Here is a 22,243-nt window from a genome sequence, read left to right on the forward strand (position 1 = left end):
CACTCTTACTAGGAAGCCAAGCTGTTGTAACACGCAGCTTGGCATTGTCTAGCTGAAATAAGCAGGGGCGTCCATAATAACGTTGCTTGGATGGCAACATACAGTATGTTGCTCCAAAACTTGTATGTACCTTTCAGCATTAATGGTGCCTTCCCAGATGTGTAAGTTACCCATGTCTTGGGCACTAATCCCATACCATCACAGATGCTGGCTTTTCAACTTTGCGCCTTTCCTCTTTGTTCCGTAGGACACAACGTCCACAGTTTCCAAAAACAATTTGAAATGTGGACTCGTCAGACCACAGAACACTTTTCCACTTTGCATCAGTCCATCATAGATGAGCTCTGGCCCAGCATAGCTGGCGGCGTTTCTGGGTGTTGTTGATAAATGGCTTTCGCTTTGCATAGTAGAGTTTTAACATGCACTTACAGATGTAGCGAGGAACTGTAGTTACTGACAGTGGTTTTCTGAAGTGTTCCTGAGCCCATGTGGTGATATCCTTTACACACTGATGTCGCTTTTTGATGCAGTACCGCCTTAGGGATCGAAGGTTCGTAATATCATCGCTTACGTGCAGTGATTTCTCCAGATTCTCTGAGCCTTTTGATGATATTATGGACTGTAGATGGTGAAATCCCTAAATTTCTTGCAATGGCTCGTTGAGAAATGTTGTTCTTATACTGTTCGACAATTTGCTCACGCATTTGTTCACAAAGTGATGACCCTCGCCCCATCCTTGTTTGTGAATGACTGAGCATTTCATGGAAGCTGCTTTTATACCCAGTCATGGCACCCACCGGTTCCCAATTAGCCTGTTTACCTGCGGGGATGTTCCAAATAATTGTTTGATGAGCATTCCTCAAATTCATATGTCTTTTTTGCCACTTGTGCCAGCTTTTTTGAAAAATGTTGCAGGCATCAAATTCCAAATTAGCTAATATTTGCAAAAAAACCCAAAAAACAACGTTTTCCAGTTTGAACGTTAAGTATCTTGTCTTTGCAGTCTATTCAATTGAATATAGGTTGAAAAGGATTTGCAAATCATTGTGTTCTCTTTTTATTTACGATTTACGAACTTCACTGGTTTTGGGTTTTTTATAACCCATTATTATTATTATTATTATAATTATTATTATTATTATTATTATTAGATACATACTTTCTAGTGGACAGTGAACCGTATGTTGGGGAGAAGGAGTTGGTAGTCACTAGGGGTAGGCACCTTTTAAAAGGGGACCTACAATGATAATAATCTATATTTAACACGCTTCCTTCTGGTTTAGATCAGGGGTCATCAAGGGTTTACAGTCCAAGGACCCCCAAACTGAAGGAGAGACAGAGCGGGGACCCGCCTCTACTAATATGTCCTGTATAAAATGTTGTTTTAAATTAAAACTGTTCTAAATGTACCTTGTTATTGTGCAATAATAAGATATTAAAATAATACAGTACAACACGGCTAATAGCTGATGGGCAACTAGCGTGCTAATCGCTAGTTGGCAACTAGGGCTGCTAATTGCTTGCAGGAAACTAGCACAGTAATCACAAGCTGGTCACTAGGTTGCTGATCGCCAACTGGCAGCAAGGTGGCAACTTGCGCGCTTATGTCTGTGTTATGATGTAAATGTAAATGAGGTGTGGTTGTATTGTATGTGTCATTGAAAGGGCATTTTATCAATCAATGTTTATTTATATAGCCCTAAATCACAAGTGTCTCAAAGGGCTGTACAAGCCACAACGACATCCTCGGTACAGAGCCCACATACGGGCAAGGAAAAACTCACCCCAGTGGGACGTCGGTGAATGACTATGAGAAACCTTGGAGAGGACCGCATATGACTTCTCTTAATTTGATTACATGCTGTAGTATAATTTTAATGTTATAATTTTATTGCATGATTTTTGTATGTCTTTAATTTAGGTAGCCAGGGCCTGCAGATGGAAATGAGCTATTTAGCTATAATCTGGTGCAGAACATATCTGTCTTTGAGCTTAATGTCTCTGCATTGTCCCTTCAAATAAAGACTAAACTAATCGCTAACTAGCAATTAGTATGCTAATTACTAGCTTGCAACTAGTACGCTTGTGAGCTGGCCACTGGTGTGCAGGAGACAGCTGGAGAAATATATTTTTAAAAAGTCTAATCAACCAAAAATGTCCCAACCCACCCTGCAGAACCTGTGCAGACCCCTAGGGGTCCCAAACCCCCTGTTGAAGCCCTTTGGTCTAGATTTAAATGTGTTGGATATGTTTTGCCCAAATTTTGCTCCATAATCACATTTATATCCCGTTTTCTGATTCTGTCTGCAGGATTGCATTCCTAGATTGCAAATGAAACCACACACCACCCTCTTCAAATCAGAATTACAATGTATCTTTTGAAAATATACACTATTTAAATATATATCTTGAAGATGAACATCACAGCTAATTTTATTTTAGTCACGGTTGAAAATAAACTTCATAAACAATATATAGATTTGCGGTCACACCATTGGGTACACCTACCCACTCTCTGCCACCACTACATAAAAATAATACTTTATTTTATAATGTTGCGAATGCGGCATCTTTTCGTTGCAGTTACAGGCTAATATAACTTGTACTGTTGTGGAGAAATAAACAAAGAATTATTTATTTTATAGACATCAGAGCAGGCCTGGAGAGCATGAAACGGGAAGGAATAACACTGGGAGATCCAGGCTTCGGCACAACAGAGCAGAGCAGAGAGGAATGAACTTGAAATGCCCACATTAGTTCATTTGCCAATACGTGCTGTCACAAATACGCCAAAACACAGCATTCAAAAGGCATCCAAAACTATGTGCAAGTTCACGCTCAAATGCATGAACCTTATGATTTGACGCTTTGGCATTGTTTAATGCAAGTATCCATCATTGTAACAACCAAATCAGAAAAGAAGAAAATCATTATAGGTCTTTCTTTCTTTCTTTTTCTCTTTTTAGTTTATTTTGAACATGAACACACTTACAGTATAATACATCACACACAATTTCATATCATTTCTCTTTACATCATGTCTGAAAAGGAGTAGGAAGAAGCAAAGCTTATTTAATCCTACCCGTTTCCCAATTCAGAGCATTTACAAATACATACGCTCATTTACTAACTTCTTTTTGTAGCACAATTACATCAGTGAATGATTAATACAGCAGTTCTTGTAATAGATAATTAAGTCAGTCATGATAAACATACTGAGATGAAGAATATCTTATTTTCAATAAGGTTGAAGGTATTTCTCATAATTCTTCTTCTTTGTACTTTGTAAGCACTGTTAATTTGAACAACCTCTTAAACTGGATCATAACAGTACATTGTTTAACTTCTTTGCTTAATCAATTCCATAATTGAATTCCAAATACTGATATGCTAAAGGTTTTTAGTGTATGAGCATACAAATGTTTTAAGTTAGTTTTCCCTCTAAGGTTATATTTATCCTCTTTAGTTGAGAAGAATTATTGTATATTCTTGGGTAGCAGGTTAAAGTTTGCTTTGTAAATAATTTTAGCTGTTTGCAATTTTACCAAATCATTGAACTTCAATATTTTTGACTTAATAAATAAAGGGTTTGTATGTTCTCTATATCCAACATTATGTATTATTCTAATTGATCTTTTTTGTAACACATTTAGTGAATGAAGCGCACATTTGTAGTTATTTCCCCAGATTTCTGCACAATAACTCAGATATGGTAACACTAGTGAGCAGCAGAGAACATGACATTTGAATCGGTACCAAAGTATACCAGTACTAAAAGGTAAACATTTTTTGTACTTTTGTGTGTGTTCATGTGATAATAAATGTGTGATTATTGAAATATTGTTTTGATGATGATCAATTCGCACGAGAGTAAAGCTTGTGACAACCAATACCCTTTCCCCTAAAAACATGCAATGTTGTAGAATGCTGCATACATGCAGTGTTTCTTTAACTCACTGTGCTATGTAAGTGTTCCAAATAGAAGAGCAGCACATTTTTCTGTGGTTAGATAAGTAATCAAATTCTTTGTTTTGAAAACCCTTCGTATTTGTCCTTAAAGTTCAACTAATTTACTCAACACGAGAGGGGAGGGCGAAAAGAAACAGAGAAGTCGGGATAAAGTGAACATGGCCTTTAGACTTAGACTTAGACTTCGACAAACTTTATTGATCCACAAGGGAAATTGTTCCACACAGTAGCTCAGTTACAAAAGGATGGAAAGGGTAAGATGGAAAGGATAATGCAGGAATAAAGTAGACTAATAATGTACCATAGTAGCAATATAAAATTTAACATATATGTAATATTTACATATTATATATACAGTATATAATATATACTGATATGTTATATTATATTTTTATATAATATATACAATATATAACAAATCCCAATTACTGTGTACAATATTACAGTTTTTGTAATAGTTGCAGCAATAAAATAAAACGGCAGCATAAAATAGAGAGTAAATCCAGCAGAAAATATACATTATAAACAAAGAGAGGTATCTAACATAGAAGCGGTCAGGTAATAGACAGATATCCTCTATTGCTGTATGGCGAGTGATTATACAGCTGGATGGAGTGCGGAATGAAGGAGTTCTTGAATCGCACAGCCATTGTATCAATTCCTTGGAATCGCTTGCCATCGTAAAAAGTCTATGAATGAACAAGAAGATTAAAATTATTCCCAAAACTAGACCGCGTGTTTGAAGGGTGACTATTTCTATTTTATTTTTCCCCCCTTTTACCAATATCTGCACTATGTACTGATTCTTCACTAAAGTCAACAACTTGACTGCAAAACTGTAGCAAAATATTCTTCAGAACGGGTTCCCATTATATCAATTCCTTGGAATCGCTTGCCATTTAGTCAAATGGAATCTCTTATCTAATCTTTCCGGGTGGGAATGACGTCACTACGTAACGTGACGTAGATCTGATGTAGTGATGTCAGATCTAAAAATGGCGGAGAACAGCGCAACAAACGCCCTTAAGTTGACTACATTTTACAAGAAAAGATTGCAACAACGCTACTTATAATCATTTTAAGGCTGCTATTTCATCAAGAGGACATATGAGTAATAGGCTGAAACATTTGAACACACAACATGCAACAATTATAAATGAAAGTCGTGTTTTTAGCCACTCCTATCTAATCCCAGCAGCAGTAATGCGAGCACGTCATCTAAATACAACAGGTACTAACTAACGCTTCCTATCATGTTAGCGCTATTATTTGTTAACATGAAATAAATGCCTTCTCGTTTGGATGAGCATGACGAGAGACAGATTCTGACTGCCTCCGAGGCAGGCAGTACTCGCCCCAGTTCACGTCTGCTGCTAGACGAATGTCACGGAGCAGCGACTAATTTTGTGGTCAAAAGCTTGCATTTTCGGTAGGTGAATGTTTAATTGTAGTCAGAGAAAAGTTGCATGTTTTCCTGCAACCAGATGTTCCCTCAGTCATTAGAATATGGTGTAAAAGTCCATTCATGTCAGCATTTAACTTCAAATGTGAAACTAATCTTTGATATTAACTCCTTACAAGCAAAGTGAGATATGTCAAGCCTTTATACAGTTTTTGAAACCTTTCATTTGTTGAGATTTTCAATTCAAAGCCATATTCATCAAAATTATAACCAATAAAGTTTTCATGTAATAAGTTAATATCACATGTTACTAAATATTACAATATTGTGTAATTTGCACATGATTAAAGTCTACAGAAGAAGAAGAATTTCTTATATTTATTTACAAATGTATTTATTTTGTCTTCTATGCTACATATGTGCCTCTTGAGACCTCACTGTAGGCTTTGCAAGGTCATATTACCTCTAAACTAAACAAACTTGATGCTAATCCACCCTTCTCTCTTTTTTTTTCCAAATGAGAATAGATAATAGAACCGTTAAGGAACTGAATTGTTAAGTAGAAAAGAAAGGGGAATCAGAACCAGAAAAATTGTATTAATTACCATCCCTAGTAATGAGTATATATCACCAAAGACACCTTTTTTTACCTTTTTGTCTACTATACATGGAGTCAATATGAAAAGACGTTTGACTGTAGTAATAAAGAGCAAATTAAATACAACCTTATACATATCAGCCTGGCTATCATTTCAATGCCAGTTTCCACACCAGGGGTCCCCAAACTATGGCCTGCGGCCGAATACGGCCCGCCAGCGACCAAAATCAAAAAAAATTAAATTTTTAATTAATACATCTTTTTAATCTTTCCTTTCTAATCTATTTTCTACTTGCTTGTTACTGTCTAAAAATGCATTTTCCCATCGATAACATGACATCATCGTGCTCGCGCCGCAGGCAAGTGCACGCTCGTTCGGTCAATTAGTGCGCAAGGAATATATATATATATATACGTATATGTATATGTTTATATATATATATATATATACATATATATATATATATATATATATATATATATATATATATATATATATATATATATATATATGTATATAAAAATATATATATATATATATGTATATATATAAATATATATATAAATATATATATATATATATATATGTATATATATATATATATATATATATATATATATATATATATATATATATATATATATATATATATATATATATATATATATATATAAATATCCATACATATACAGCCCGGCCACCGGCCAAATTGATCTAACCCAATGCGGCCCCCGAGTCAAAAAGTTTGGGGACCCCTGGTCTACACATTTAACAGTGTCCTATGCAGTTTTGTATAACAGGTACAATTGTTTTTCAAAATCTTTAACTCTGACAAAAGAAATATATTTAAAACAAATTAGATGTATATAGTATTAGTATATAGTATAGTAGTAGACATATTTACCATAAAAAGGTTACTGTGGAACCTACATTTACATTAAAAATATGCATATTTTATAAATATTCAACGTTTCATTCACCCATTGGCCATTGTGTGCCTGCACCACAGCCTTTTTATGCCAGGCATCACATCCATTGTGGGCGGGCTGATTGATCTTTATGCTCATTCACTCAGCAAAGTAACATTGTCCTTAGCTACTGAGCTAATTGCTACCTTGTGTGCTTTTTAAGTGTTTTTTTTTTTTTAACCTTGTTACAGCGTTTTTCTAGTTTCTAGCTCAATTCAAGTCCAAAGAAAGCAATGGACAAGCGATGTGTGTTTTGAAACAATCCGGAAGTAACCACAATGTTGTCGCGCTCCTCCCCCCCCCCCCCCCCCCCCCCATTACCCTTTCTTCAGCTGCACAGCAATTAAATAAACCAACAAGGTAAAAGTAGATTTTTTTAATTATTATTCCTAATCATTGTAGCGACCTGGCTGTTTAAGTTAAGGAGTTTTATGATTTCAAACTGTGCGTGCACCAAAGGGCAAGTGATTTTATAAATAAAATGTACTTACTTACTTACAGTGTAACGTGTGTTGGCATGGTGGCGGTCTATCAGGACAGTTCAGCTGGTTGTATTTTTTTTGTATTTTGGCTTTGTTATTAAATATTTAGTTGATCCATTTTCCCCTTGTTATGTTTGTTTGATCTACAGTAGTGTATGTCAATTTATATTGTGTTCAAAGTGTACAAACTTTCACTAAAATATACTTTTATCGAGGCTGGACCACGTTATTCATGTTCACATTTATGGAAGAATTTGCTTCAATATATAAACTTTTCTATTTATGAACTTTTTTCAAGAACTAATAAATCGAGGTTCCACTGTATATCAATTGAGGATAGGAAATAAACAGTATGCTTGCTGAAGTGACATAATGATGAGCAAAGTCAGAATGCAATGACACATTAAGAAAAGGAAGGAATGACATCACTGGCTCACGCCCAATTATATGTTTTTTGCAAACCGATTCACTTTTTTGGTTTGCGCAATTAGTTCAGTGTAAAATGTGTAATCATCATACCTTTCAGATTAGTAATAGTTTCTTCACTTCTTCTAATAAACCAATTTTACTCATTTCACGCCCACTCTGTTTCCAAACTAAAATTGTATACTTTTGAGTGGCACAATAATATTCAAGACACAAAAAAGCTCACTACAAACACAAAATTGGGTTAAAGGGGTCATATAATGATAGTGTTCTACATATAAAACACTTGTGGTCTACATAACATGTAATGGTGCTTCTTTGGTCAAAATGTTACATAGATTATGTTTTGCAGACCATCTTCAAGCCACTTGCTGGTGCGCCTTTGACTATGTCTTCTCCCCGTCAACCATGTAGTTTTTAGTACTAACATATGGAGTCTACTGACAGATAAAATGCACCCTACTTTTTGTTAAAAATGGTAACAGCGGGGGATGCATGTGCATGTACGACAGGATAGAGAAAAATGAAGAACTTAGTGACTGCAGCTTTTGACTACAACTGGAAAAAAAAATGGTGGACTCGCGCAAAGCTCTTTGGGTGAAACTTAAATATATATGGAAATATCTGCTGACATCACAAATGGATAAACGCTACAGGTCAGGGATTAATCCAAACGGCTCGTTAAGAGGAAGTATGAAAGAAGGCAAGATTTTTTTATTTTTTTTTTAAATACCTATGCTAGGGTTGTACGGTATACCAGTATTAGTATAGTTCCGCGATAATAGTGAATCATATTCTGTACTATACCGCCTCTGAAAAGTATCGGTCCGCGGTTCGTTTACTTACTTACTAATAAAAGACAAGTGGTCTTGTATGTTCACTATTTTATTTAAGGACAAACTTGCAATAAGAAACATATGTTTAATGTACCCTAAGATTTTTTGTTAACATAAAGCCAATAACGCAATTTTTCCTGGTCCCCGTTAATTAGAAAAGTACCGAAAAGTATCAAAATAATTTGGTACCGGTACCAAAATATTGGTATCAGGACAACACTAATCTACGCCATTCCTTTATGGTTTGAATTCAAAATGTCGGGACTGATGCAGATTCCAAATACACAAAAACAGGTACCAATAGTTGGTTTTGCATAAAAGGTCCCCTTTAAAAGATTCAATTTGCAGCTTACTAAGTCACAAGATTGTACATTTTCACGATAACAACTTGCAAATTTGTCACCATCAGAATCACCTAATGAGTGAATGATCTAGGTCATAAACGACCGCATTTTCTCCCGACTTAACATTCGCCTGTCTCACTGGACTAGTTTTTCTCAAGTAGTGGGGCGGGGGGACGCAGTGCAGCGCCAGGGGCGGCGCATGTGACCCCAAGGAACATGCTTTATTAGTATCATACAGTATGATTTTTCAAACTCCGCTTTGAAAAGCTGTGCACAACAAAATATGCCCATTAATCCTGACTTTTCCTTTATGATAAAAAAAAAAATCAGCACAAATTATTTCATTCATTTTTGTTTTGTAGTTTAAAGTGTAGTGTTTGTAGTTTTATACATTGTGCTCCTGGGTTAATGTTGCTGATTTATTTGAATATATTATTACTAATTAAGTTTTTTTTTATTTGTCTGTATCAAATTGGACAAAAAATGTTTATAGTTTAAATAAGAATTTAATTTTGGGGGGAATTTCAGGCAAATTGGTGCATTTTAAATTGACTAAAAACAACGTTAAAGTTATTCTGTGTTATAAGTTGATCTATTTTTCTTTCTTTTTTGTTCTATTTTAAGTTAATAAGGGTACAATGTTATGCAGGAGTGTACTTATAACAACTAATAGACAAATAATATTATTTATAGTCACGGCAGAGAGGTGCACATTTTGTTTTGTTCTTCCTAGTAGGGGCGTAACAATAAATAATTGAGAAGCACTGCAATAGACACACCAATAAGCTTGTTTATTGAAGTATAATAAGAATAATAAAACCCCTGATAGGACGTCGTCATAATAATAATAATACATTTTACTTGTATTGCACTTAACACTTCGGTTATATTTGTTATTATCTTTATTACACATGACAATTCACATTTATGAACATATAAAATGTGAATGTGCCAGAGTTAAAGGCTAATTTCCATCTGCAGTATCGGCAGGTTGATGGTATATACAACAAGGTCCATAAAAAGTTATGTAGACAGCACCATACATAAACGGTACAATAAAATGCACAGACTCATGTATAATAATACAAATGAATCAAAATGGATACCCTTATAAAACAGTACGTTGCTGCATGACCTCAGCTCAGGACAGATCAAGAATAAAGTCACAATAGTAGTTAATCTGCATAAATGTTATAATGCTAAAGTGCAAGCTTGCTAAATTGTTGCATATATTAAGTGTGCTGAAGGAAGAAAATACACATCTCCCTTGGTTTAGTAAGTTAAAGTGTTGGTATTATTGCACATAACCCTATTGCACAAGTAGTTAGCATTAACAGATGTGCTTATGCATTAAAATAAACCCAAAAAAGCATACATAAGTGTATCTTTGCATGAAATATAGCAAAACAATTAAATACATACCTTTTAGAAATCCAAAGAAAGCCATTGAAATCAATTGGCAATCATGGCAAATATATCTGGTTTTATTATAGGGTATATATTTGCTCTTGTTCAGTGAAGCCACCACAGTTTATGTGGGGGTTGAAATTATGTGTTTTTGTTTTGTTGTTTGTCTATGCATGGTGCAATCGCAAGTGCACAATAAGTATTATTTATTGCTCATTTTTGTTGTTTTTTGTTGTGTTTTACTTTTGTAGCTGTATGTGGAAATGACGCTGCTGCAGTGGCAGCTGGTTGTATCACATCTGTGCTCGTTTAATGCCTTTTATATTATTTGTCTTCTTTGATGTTTCCCTCTTATTTTCACATGTTTTTTACCCTATTTTTTGTGGACTTTTGTATCTGCACTACAACCACATAATTGAGATAAATAAAGTATATCCTATCAAATAAACCCACAAGCTAGCCAAAATAAGTAAAAAAAAAAAAAAAAATTAAAAAAAAAGTATTTGGAGAGCTTTTTGGCAAAGGAAAAAAGGCCAGGGCTCCCACTAATCAATCCAGCATTAAGGATAGTTGTATTTTTCATGCACTTATTTTCGCTGTATTTATCTACTACATGTGGAAGGCTGGTCCGTGAAAATAATGCCTACAAAAGCCCGGTCCCTGGTGCCAAAATGTAGGGGACCCCTAAACTAGAACCCTAACAGCTATCTACAAATGTCAACCTGATCTTAGAACATTTAACAAAGACAAAGCATAAAAAAATAATTTTAAAAGGATTCTTAATCAGTAGCAAATAATTGATGTTCTTCTCACCTGGGTAGAGCTGGTAAGAGCCAGTGTGGTGCCAGTGGTAGCGTATTCTAAGCGGTAGCCAAGCCCCTCCATCCATATTCACCCCAACAGGGCCTAACACGCTCCCTTGCAAGGTAACACGGCACCAAGAGGAACGCACACACCCTCCATCACAACGAAGACGACCAAACAAGGGGGTGAAAAGGTAGTCGAAAGAAATGGATGGGGGCAAAGACGCGACAGGGCTAACAACCTGAGAGAGTCGGGTCACAACGCGCATGCGGCCACATGCGTGTATAATTACACGCGCCTACCAATGAGCTACTCAGTGGGTAAGCGATACATGCCTCCACAGGTCTTGACATAATGAATTATTTAGAACTGAGGGAGAAGGGAAGGCAAAAAGACAAGAGCATGTAGATGTATGCATGTGCACGCATGCACGGCAGTATTCACAAAAAAGTCGTTAAGTCAGACACCACTGAGTTTAAGGAGGCTTCAGGAAAGCACACAGGAAAAATTTTGTATCGACTGACCCTCCCGACTACTATCTGCCTGAAACTTTGACAAAACAACTGATACGGAAATCATTCTCCAACTATATTTTAGGTGATGTAAATATTTATTGTTCAATCTCTATGTCTTATGCTGTGCCTAGTAGTGTTGTCCCGATACCAATATTTTGGTACCGGTACCAAAATTATTTCTATACTTTTCGGTACTTTTCTAAATAAAGGGGACCACAAAATATTGCATTATTGGCTTTATTTTAACAAACAAATCTTAGGGTACATTAAACATATGTTTCCTATTGCAAGTTTGATATTATCGGACATCTCTAGTAACAACAGTAACAAATGTGTCCGCATCAATGATTTCATTGCATCATGTCACCAAATGACAAATTACCGCTCCACTTCAAAAGCCTAAATCTGTCATGAGGTTAGTGTTTTTTTTGTATTTACCATTGTTCTATGAGTAATTTCCCTTGATCAAACACGTTCTCTCTTTCTACACTACAAAACAACAAAGTACAGTATGTCCTACGATTCGTGTTGATATGGTATCGGATTAATATCAGTATCGGTAATACTCAAGGTTGCAATATCGGTATCGTATCGGAAGTTAAAAACATGTGTTAATCAGAAACTTAAATACAACCTAAATGAGTTTATTTACATGTGTTTTAAAAAGGTGGTTTTAACGGAATCTGTGCAATATTTGTTTTTTTGCGGTCCCTGTTAATGCAAAGGCTGAAAAAAGCTCTTGGATTGTTCAGGTGTACCTATAATGAAGTAACTAGGGAGAAATCCCCTTAAGCGGATATGTACCTATACGTCCTTTTGTCTCCATTGTCACCCCCCAACTCCTGTTTTTATCTCCCATCTGTTTTAACAGTGAGGTGTCAAAGCACTATTAGAATATGCCCCAATCGTTGCCTTTGTTTGTCTTGCCACATGTTGAGCAGCGATATCTGTTTAAAAACACCATGGCACAACAAGTGTGCATGTGTGTTTTTTTTACTGAACACAAACTTCCTTTACCTGTTTATTTCCTCCTGTTTAACCTGCATGTCCTCACTGAGAAGCAGGCATGATTTCAAACTCGCTCAAAGAAACATATATAAAGCCATCAGCATTCCACAATTCTATTGTTCTCAATGTGCAATGACTATAAAAGCTTATTCTATTCTATAAAGAGCAACACATTGAAGTGTCTTGGTCCCTACATCTGCGACCGCTTCCCAAGGTTTCTTCTTTATTTATTTATTTATTTATTTTTTCTTGCCCGGATGTGGGTTCAAGTCAGGGGATGTCGTTGCGGTTTGGAAAGCCCTTTGAGGCACTTGTGATTAAGGGCTATTTAATAAATTGTGATTGATTGATTGGTTGAGGTTGAGCAGGTCAAACTAGAACACTTTTTTTAGTTGTAATTTTTGTAATTAAAAAAACATCCAGATTCATGTGGCATAAAATAAAATGAGTATGGCCACAATCACACTTCCACAAAACAATCACCTATTGCAGTGATTCTCAAACAGTGGTACGCGTTTGTTTCAGTAGCCAAACATATTAAATATACTTGTTAAATAAAACATCTGCCTTGTTTTTAATGAATAATTAGCCCTACTACGCTGCTGTATTTTATTGTTGGTCATTATAAATAAATAAATAAATGGGTTATACTTGTATAGCGCTTTTCTACCTTCAAGGTACTCAAAGCGCTTTGACAGTATTTCCACATTCACCCATTCACACACATTCACACACTGATGGCGGGTGGTACTTGGAGAGCCAAGTGTTTTCTGAGGTGGTAATAGGTGAAAACAATTTGACAACCACTGATCTATTGCGTTCACCTAATTAAGTGATATGCACATGACTTTGAAATGATAGTAAAATCATAGGAAACTCACCTCCGTCGGAGACTGCAGTCGACTGTAAGTAAACAGAAAGACATGGATTAGAATCCCTCGTCATCACAGACAAAATGACACACATTCAAACTCGTGCTCATCCAGTAGTGTGAAGGTCAACAGGCATTTGGTCACACTTGTGACCGCACTTTCCACGGGATTTGACGAAGACTTTTACATTATGATACACTCAGGTCCTGAGTGGGTGGAATCGTCTGTGAACTGGATGTGCCTGCTCTGCAGGAACACCTCCCTAGAGGGGTGGGGTTTACTCCAGCCGTCTGTCTGTGTGTGTTCTGACTAATTGACAGTGAAGTGTGATTTAAAAGCATTTGCATGTCTAACCAGTTACAGAGATAAGCATGACAACAAACTGTCAATGCTGCAATATAATTACTTATATACTTCATTAAGATCCACTGCAAAAGTTTTATTAAAATGTTTTACTTTCTCTGCCAGAGAACGACAGTTTATCCTTAGGCAAAGATTTTTTCAGACCACCCGACTGCGTTTTGCTCAGAACAGAAGCTAATACAAATAATAACAGAACAAATGAACAAATTAAAGAAATGGTTTGACAAAACCAAAATCCTTGAATCTCGGTGAAACTAAAATAATGCTATTCGGTAACAATGCAAAAGAAAGTCAAACACAAATACAAATAAAAAGAGTAGACGTTGACATGGAAAAATAGATCTAATTTCTAGGTGTTATAATAGATGGTATAATGAATTGGAAATCTAATATAAAAAATATACAACATAAGGTGGCAAGAAATACTTCAATAATGAATAGAGAATAATATGACCTGGACCAAAAATCACTCCATATTCTCTACTGCTGTTTTACCGTATCTGAGTAATTGTGTAAAAATGCGGGGAAATAACTACACAAGTACACTTCATTCACTAACCGTGTTAGAATATTAGAAATATTGACAACATTCAAACCCTGTATTTATAGAATCAATCATATTGAAATTCAATGATTTGGTGCATTTACAAACAGCTAAAATTATGCACGAAAACAAATTATAACCTGCTACCCAAGAATGTACGGGTGAAATATAACCTTAGAGAAAAGTGTAATTTAAAACATTTGTATGCACGTACAACACTCAACAAATTTAGTATATTAGTATGTGGAATTAAATTATTGAATGGATTAAGCAAAGAAGTCAAACAAAGTACTAAACAAAGTGTTTAAAAAAGTACAAAGAAGAAGAATCCGGATAAATATCTTGAACATGATAAAAAAAATGAGATAATCTTATTCATTTTATTATGTAAATTTCAACTTACTTAACTATATTTTCATGAGAACTTGATTGACTATTTATTTATTCATTTGTCTATGTGTTTGCCTTACAGGAAGTGAAGAAACAAATATATCAGAAATCACTACAACAAGAAAAAGGGGTAGGATTAAATCAACTCTGCTTCTTCCTACTCCTGTAATGTAGGATGTGCCATATTGTAATTGAATTCTTGTTCGAAATAAACAAATAATATTACCATAACCCTATTCTGTTCAGGGTGCATATGAGCTTGAGCCTATCCCAATTAAAAATTTGGCTGAGGGGTAGGTTGCCACTCACCAGTCAGTCACAGGGATGTGCATTTTCATGATAAATACTGTATATTACTTTTGTAAAGGCAGAGTTTTTGATATAGCTTTTGTAGTGGTGCTCATTAGATCCAAATGATGTTTCCCTTAAAATATTACAGTAAAGCAGAGACTATTAATCACAAAAATGTATTGCATTCTTACACACATTTACCATTTTATAGGAGTGGCCCAAAAACTATGACTGTCATAGTTAACTTATCAATGCATCTGATTAACCACAAAGTGACATTAATCATGTATAAACAATGTTCCCTCTAATGTTCCGCGTGTCTGAGCAAACGCAAAAACTCCCTGAGCATTCAGTGGAGCACATGTGAGCAACATCAGGCGTGCACACTGTGGCCATACCAACAGCACACATGTCCCTTTATTATAATAATCAAATGAAAGCAGTCATTTCCATGAGATTATTTTCTTATATAAGTGATTTGGCCCACTTACAATGAAAACAAAAAATAATAAATCTTGTTTTTCATTAGCTATGTACTAGTAGTGTACGTCTGGGTGTGGGTCCTACTTTGGAAATAATTCGTAGCCCTTTTAGAGATCACATTAAGTTCCCCTTAAAATATTCTGACGTTGAGCAGCTCAAACTTAACGTTGAAACAACATGCTTTTTGACAACGTTTCATCAATGTCGGGTTCTGACGTTGATTTGACCATTGAATGTTGGTCATTTTTCAAACAATATTTTACAACACAAATACAACATTTAAACAACTTGCTTTTTAACGACACTTATTCAATGTCAAGTTGTGACGTTGACTTGACCATTGAAATTTGGTAATTTCCCAACCAACAACGTGGATCCAACATTAGATGTCAATGTTATCACCCACAGTTGCATTGCAAAATCTTACAGAACACATAGTTATGTGTTTATTTTGTTTAGAGTCCAGATTGGATTTTATTTTGTGTGCGGCAATGATTTGCTGCGCGCAGAGGACGCGTGAGCAGGGCACAATTGCGCAGGCATGCACCTTGCAGGGAACGTTGAAGTGAAGAGAAGTGAATTATATCTATATAGCGCTTTTCTCTAGTGATTCAAAGCGCTTTACATAGTGAAACCCAATATCTAAGTTACTTTTAAACCAGTGTGGGTGGCACTGGGAGCAGGTGGGTAAAGTGTCTTGCCCAAGGACACAACGGCAGTGACTAGGATGGCGAAAGCGGGGATCGAACCTGTAACCCTCAAGGTGCTGGCACGGCCACTCTATCAACTGAGCTATGCCGCCCCATTGTGTATTAATGCAGACTAATTATGCAATTTATTTTGACCGTTCATGCTTCTTTACCTTAAATGTGAATGGTTACCTGAAAGGCGGCATTGGTTGTTGTCAGTAATCAGGTCAATACATACGTCAGTGATTGAGAAGACTCTGACTGGTGTGTTCACTGGCAAATTGGGCTTCAGAATACACCCCGATGAGACTGTAGATAAAACTTACCAAGTTCTGTGCAAATAAATGAAGCGCATTCAAGTAAAACATTTAAAACATATTCCCTTATGACATTCTGTTTGTGTCAAAATATTAGATACTTTTTTTAAAGTTTAATTAAGTTAAGTAATTAACTGTGATTAATCATGAGTAATCAAAACAAAAAAATTTGATTAATTTGATTTTTTTTTTTAAATGTATCATTTGACAACATTAACCACAATCACGACCTTAAAATGCTGGTATTTTGATTGATTTCTGCCAAACTATGGTACATTTCCAAATTATACATTATTAGGGGCAAACATTTGTTTAGGGTTCCTCCATTTTAAAAACAATTGTAGCCCTTTTTAAACCGCCCATAAAAGTTGGTTTGTTCATTGGTTGATGTTTTGTCTAAACAACATCGAACAGAGATGAAGTCGACCTGCTAAATTTTCTAACTTTGGCGGCAGTTTCACTGTGTGAAAAACATATCCTTTCATGCCAGGACTGGAGTGTGAAATGTAGCACCTGACACTTACTCACTTGGGTTGGAAGCATTTTTATGCCAGATGCTGGTGTGTCATATGCATATAATAATCTGATTGCATAATTCTGAAGTTGGAATGTGCAGTTTTGCTGGGTTCTATGTGAAATGCACAAACAGGCGATGTGGAATCGACTGTTGATGCACCATTTTTGCGATATTTCTGTTAGAAAAAGCAAACTGTTGTTTAAAATGCAAAAGGCCAAAAATGCCAAATGGAAGCCAAGCAACCAGGAAAGAGAGCAATCACGTCAATTTCCCCAAAGATTTTCATGACAACTTTTACAGTAAGCCTGTGTGCGTGGCTCCATTTGGGCGTGGCTAGTTTTGGTCATGAGGTAAAGCTGGACAAAATTCAACAGACTTCCAAGACCCCAGTTAATCATTAGTATTTATGTAATAATTGGGATGTCACGATCAGAGATTTATGTTGCCCATTCCGATACCGATCATCTATGAGTAAGATCTGCCGATACCAATACCGAAATTGATCATATGTATTAACTGTATAATGTATTATTTATTTATTATCTATTTATGGTGAGTTCTATTGGCAGTTTAACAATGTCAACACAATATTCAAATAACAATTAGTTCCTTATTGTCCTTTCTTGTATACAATTGTTTGACCAAACAAAGTAAATAGTACACTATAACTAAACAAAAGCAAAAACTACTAATTACTAGTAATTTAAATCCTTTGCTCACAAAGTCCTTCTGTGTCAGGGAATTATTTCCTGAGTGAGTAAACGGTACCAAAAACAACAAAAAATATTTTGAGATAATAAAAATGTGGACTTAATCACTTTAGTACCAATCATACTATCCTTGGTATCGACACCGCCAATTTATGGATCAATCCGCAATGTTGACACACCATTATTAATCTACTTGTTAATTTCCTGTTAATATCTGCTTAGCTTCTGTTGTAGTGTGGTTACATCTATACTTCTTAAACTTTACTAAGCACTTGTTTCTTCTTTCTGTTTAAAGCGGTTAGCTTAGCTATTATTTTAGCATGCCTGCTCCTGGCTTGCTCTCGGTGTGTAAAATGTTTAGCCCTGTCTTCCAGTGATAGCAATACTTGATAATGATATTTAAGTCACTGTTTGGAGACACATAATTACCTGCAAATAAATACAGTGTCAGCCAGAGGAGATCATAATTTTTGATCAGCCTTCAAAGGCAATGACAATCACGTACTTACAGTATATATCGACAATACAGATCAGTGGCCGATTGATTGGCACATTCTTCGTAAAAATAGCTGAAAATTGTTCAACCTCATTGTCTGCTTTGGCCACCTTGTGTCAAATAACGTTCAAAGTCAGCATAGACATGAATAAATAAATATTACAGTTTGAGGAAAGCTAAAACTGTGTCGATAGGGAACCTCTACTGATCTGTGTTTGATGTTATATGGATCTGGCCCGTGGGTTCAGCAATGGTGTGTTTCACAGACCTCCTGACAAGTTCTGGCCCAGTCGTTTTGACATGTGAACAGACTACCTGTCCAAGAAACACAAAGAGAAAACTGAGCCCCCCCAAGAAACAGCAACACTAATGATTTGAACCATATCCCTTGGCTACTCATGTGAAGTAAATGGTTGTGGTTACTTCCCACAGATTTACATCTATTGAACCTGCTGTCAACTGATTTAGATTGTAACCTGAGTGTATGGGAAAAATCCTGAAGAAAACCACTATAGTCCTCCAGTGTAAACCTTATTTTGAAGTGTGTAGTTCTGCAGTATTGTAGTGCATAGTTGACAGTACCAGCAAGAAAGACAAAGCCTAACAACAAAAACTCCATGTCAGGGGTTTTCAAAGTATGGTCCTATGAGCCTCTCTTCAAAAAATTGAATATACCTTCTAGGGCAGGGATCAGGCCCGCAAACAGGTTCAATCCGGCCCGTGAGGTGAGTTTGCTAAGTGTAAACTTGAGCTGCATTTTTTAAATTAAAGAAACCGCTGTTCTAAATGTGTCCACTGGATATTGCAATAGCAATTCTGTTAAGCAAGCAAATAGTTTATACCGAGTATACCAAGCAAGAGGTACACGGTAAAGCGGGGCACTGACTCCTCCCCCTCGACCCAACGTAAAAAAATCAGGAGTAAAATAAACAATTAGTAACCCCACTTAAAATGCTGCTTGAGACATCGCACATTGATATAGTTCTGTGAAAATTATTGTTTTCTGTGCAAATTTAACGTAAGTGAACAGTGGAAATGACAAATGAGGTAGTTGATACGTAGAAGCGTTTTTATTTACAATATGCTTTATTTTGTTTTTTGTTCAATCCAAGATGGGCCGTGACTTGAAGTTGAATTGCTTTGTAGATAGACTGAGATAAAGTCTAAATTCTTTGTGTTCTTCATGGTGTTTTTAAAAATGCACCAATTTTTTCCTCAGAATTTTCAACTAACTTGAAGTGTTTTTCCAAGAGGATTATTTGTAATATGTACATTTTCAGAATCTGCTTGTTCGATTTTGGGCCGAAATAAAACAGAAAATCTGAAGTTGACATAGTTGTATTTTTAAGTTATTATGCCATGATTTTACGCGGGGATAGATTTTCCTCCATGCGGCCCCTCAGCTACAATGAGTTTGACTCCCCTTTTCTAGGGCATATTTTATGGTGTGTTTCCCTCTCGCCAAGCTTTGTTTATTTGCTCACCATAGGAACTAAAAATTTAAACATCAATTAATTCATCTTAGCTGGTTTGAAAAAAAAAAAAAATCAGTGTAAAGCTGCTCCAACTCCCATGAAGTCTTCTGAGATCTTACCTCACTTGATCCAGGTAATACATTAATAAAACATAACAAATGTGTGCATACTAGTCTACTCCATAACATAGTACTGTTCAACAAAACAGGCAGAAATTTTACAGTTACCTTATAGTACATTGGTACCTCAACTTATGCATATATTGCCTTCCACGGCTGAGATAGTAACTCAAATCAGCGCCGCCCATTGAAATTAATTTAAATACATTTTGTTCATACTTGGCCCTCCGAAAACACTATGATTTTAACTTGTAACATGTGTTTTAAAAAGAAAAACAGAGTTTTAAATAATAAATATTGTTTGAAAAACATAAACAACTACAGAAAACAAACGTTGTAGGTGTCTCCTACAAGCTGCTTCTCTGTCGTTTAACAATACGAACTAGGAAATTGTCATTTATGTTGCGCACGGACATATTTGAGTGATGGACCGAAGAGGACAGAGTTGACAACCAGCGATATGTATGTCTGTGTACCAAAGCTAATATTCGACCGTCCAGTTTTTTGAGTCAGGACTAGACTAAACAAACTGAAACACATCCAACGGCAGCTGTGGCTTCTCTATATTGTTATGCATAAATGTCATTTGGATCTTGGTGGCTGCAGCTTTTGCGATGCGGATTGACGTATAACAGGGCTGAATCGCTGGGTTGGTTTTAGTTTGTTTCTCTGATTCGATCTTTCGCTTTTTTTCCTTCTCACTTAATTTCTCAGTTTCGGTAGTTGGAGGGCAGGATTGTGTTGATTTCTGAGCTTCGATCTTTGAGCGTTGATCTTTGAGCAGCAGTTGGAGGGCAGGATTGTGTTGATTTCTGAGCTTCGATCTTTGAGCGTTGATCTTTGAGCAGCGCTTAAACGTGCAAGTGAACAGTCTAATCAAACGTTGTTTTCTTGTGTAGACGAAGCAGGGACAGCAATGTGTTTACTACTGTTAAAATGGCACAACCCTGTAACAAATATGACTACAATCGGCGACTTGTAACTCATAACAAAAAGCAGAGAGGCAGCTCGTATCTCAAATTTCTCATAAGTTGAAGTACTTGTAAGTTAAGGGACCACTGTACAAGCAATTGTGTGTAAACACTGAACTAGATAATTATTCAATCAGGGGTTGGCTATTTTGGAAATTTCTCTGCTTCTAACATTTTGGGAACAGTTTAGGCCCCTTTTCTGTTCCAGCACGGCTGTGTCCCGAATCGCAAAGCAAGGCCCATAAAGACATGCTTAGATACAGTCGTGGTCAAAAGTTTACATATACAGTACTTGTAAAGAACATAATGTCATGGCTGTCTTGAGTTTCCAATTATTTCTACAACTCTTATTTTTTGTGATAGAGTGATTGGAGCACATACTTGTTGGTCATAAAAAGCATTCATGAAGTTTGGTTCTTTTATGAATTTATTATGGGTCTACTGAAAATGTGACCAAATCTGCTGGGTCAAAAGTATACATCCAGCAATGTTAATATTTGGTTACATGTCCCTTGGCAAGTTTCACTGCAATAAGGTGCTTTTGGTAGCCATCCACAAGCTTCTGGCAAGCTTCTGGTTGAATGTTTGACAAAATTGGTGCAGTTCAGCTAAATGTGTTGGTTTTCTGACATGGACTTGTCAGGAAGTCCATGTCAGAAAACCAACACTTCTAGATGGCTACCAAAAGCGCCTTATTGCAGTGAAACTTGCCAAGAGACATGTAACCAAATATTAACGTTGCCATATGTATACTTTTGACCGAGCAGATTTGGTCACATTTTCAGTAGACTCATAATAAATTCATAAAACAACCAAACTTCATGAATGTTTTTTGTAACCAAGTATGTGCTCCAATCACTCTATCACAAAAAAACAAGAGTTGTAGAAATTATTGGAAACTCAAGACAGCCATGACATTATGTTCTTTACAAGTGCATGTAAACTTTTGATCGCGACTGTAGGTCTGGGTTGAAATGCTATTGATAAAAATAATAATAAATGCAGCTGGGCTAGCTCATGTTGAACAAATCCATCCAATAAACTGTAGTACAGTATACTGTACGTTATATGATCATCCGAGTCATGTGAATGTTTTCCTTTTCCTCGCTGAAGCTGCAGGATTCCCTGCATGACCATGTGCCGTGTGTGTAATGACTATTTATTATTTTAAATAGCCTTTGGAAGAGCAGAGGTGGTTTCCCGTATGTGCAATAACGTTTGATAAGACCTAATGGTGGTTGACTGT

General features: G+C 36.0%; 2 protein-coding genes across 4 annotated transcripts in view; one reads left to right on the top strand and one right to left on the bottom strand.

Moving 5' to 3' along the window:
- The window catches only part of LOC133639450 (target of Myb1 membrane trafficking protein-like), an 862,139-nt gene that overhangs the window by 462,189 nt on the left and 377,707 nt on the right, over positions 1–22,243 (top strand). The gene's annotated exons all lie outside the window — the stretch shown is intronic.
- The window catches only part of rgs12b (regulator of G protein signaling 12b), a 137,133-nt gene that overhangs the window by 33,509 nt on the left and 81,381 nt on the right, over positions 1–22,243 (bottom strand). For all 3 annotated transcript variants that reach the window (XM_062032581.1, XM_062032582.1, XM_062032583.1), the window contains exon 6: positions 13,642–13,663. In XM_062032581.1, coding sequence (XP_061888565.1) covers positions 13,642–13,663 — 22 coding nt within the window. The remainder of the gene's footprint in view (positions 1–13,641; positions 13,664–22,243) is intronic.

This window comes from Entelurus aequoreus, linkage group LG22 (assembly GCF_033978785.1).
Source record: "Entelurus aequoreus isolate RoL-2023_Sb linkage group LG22, RoL_Eaeq_v1.1, whole genome shotgun sequence".
Lineage (NCBI taxonomy): Eukaryota > Metazoa > Chordata > Actinopteri > Syngnathiformes > Syngnathidae > Entelurus > Entelurus aequoreus.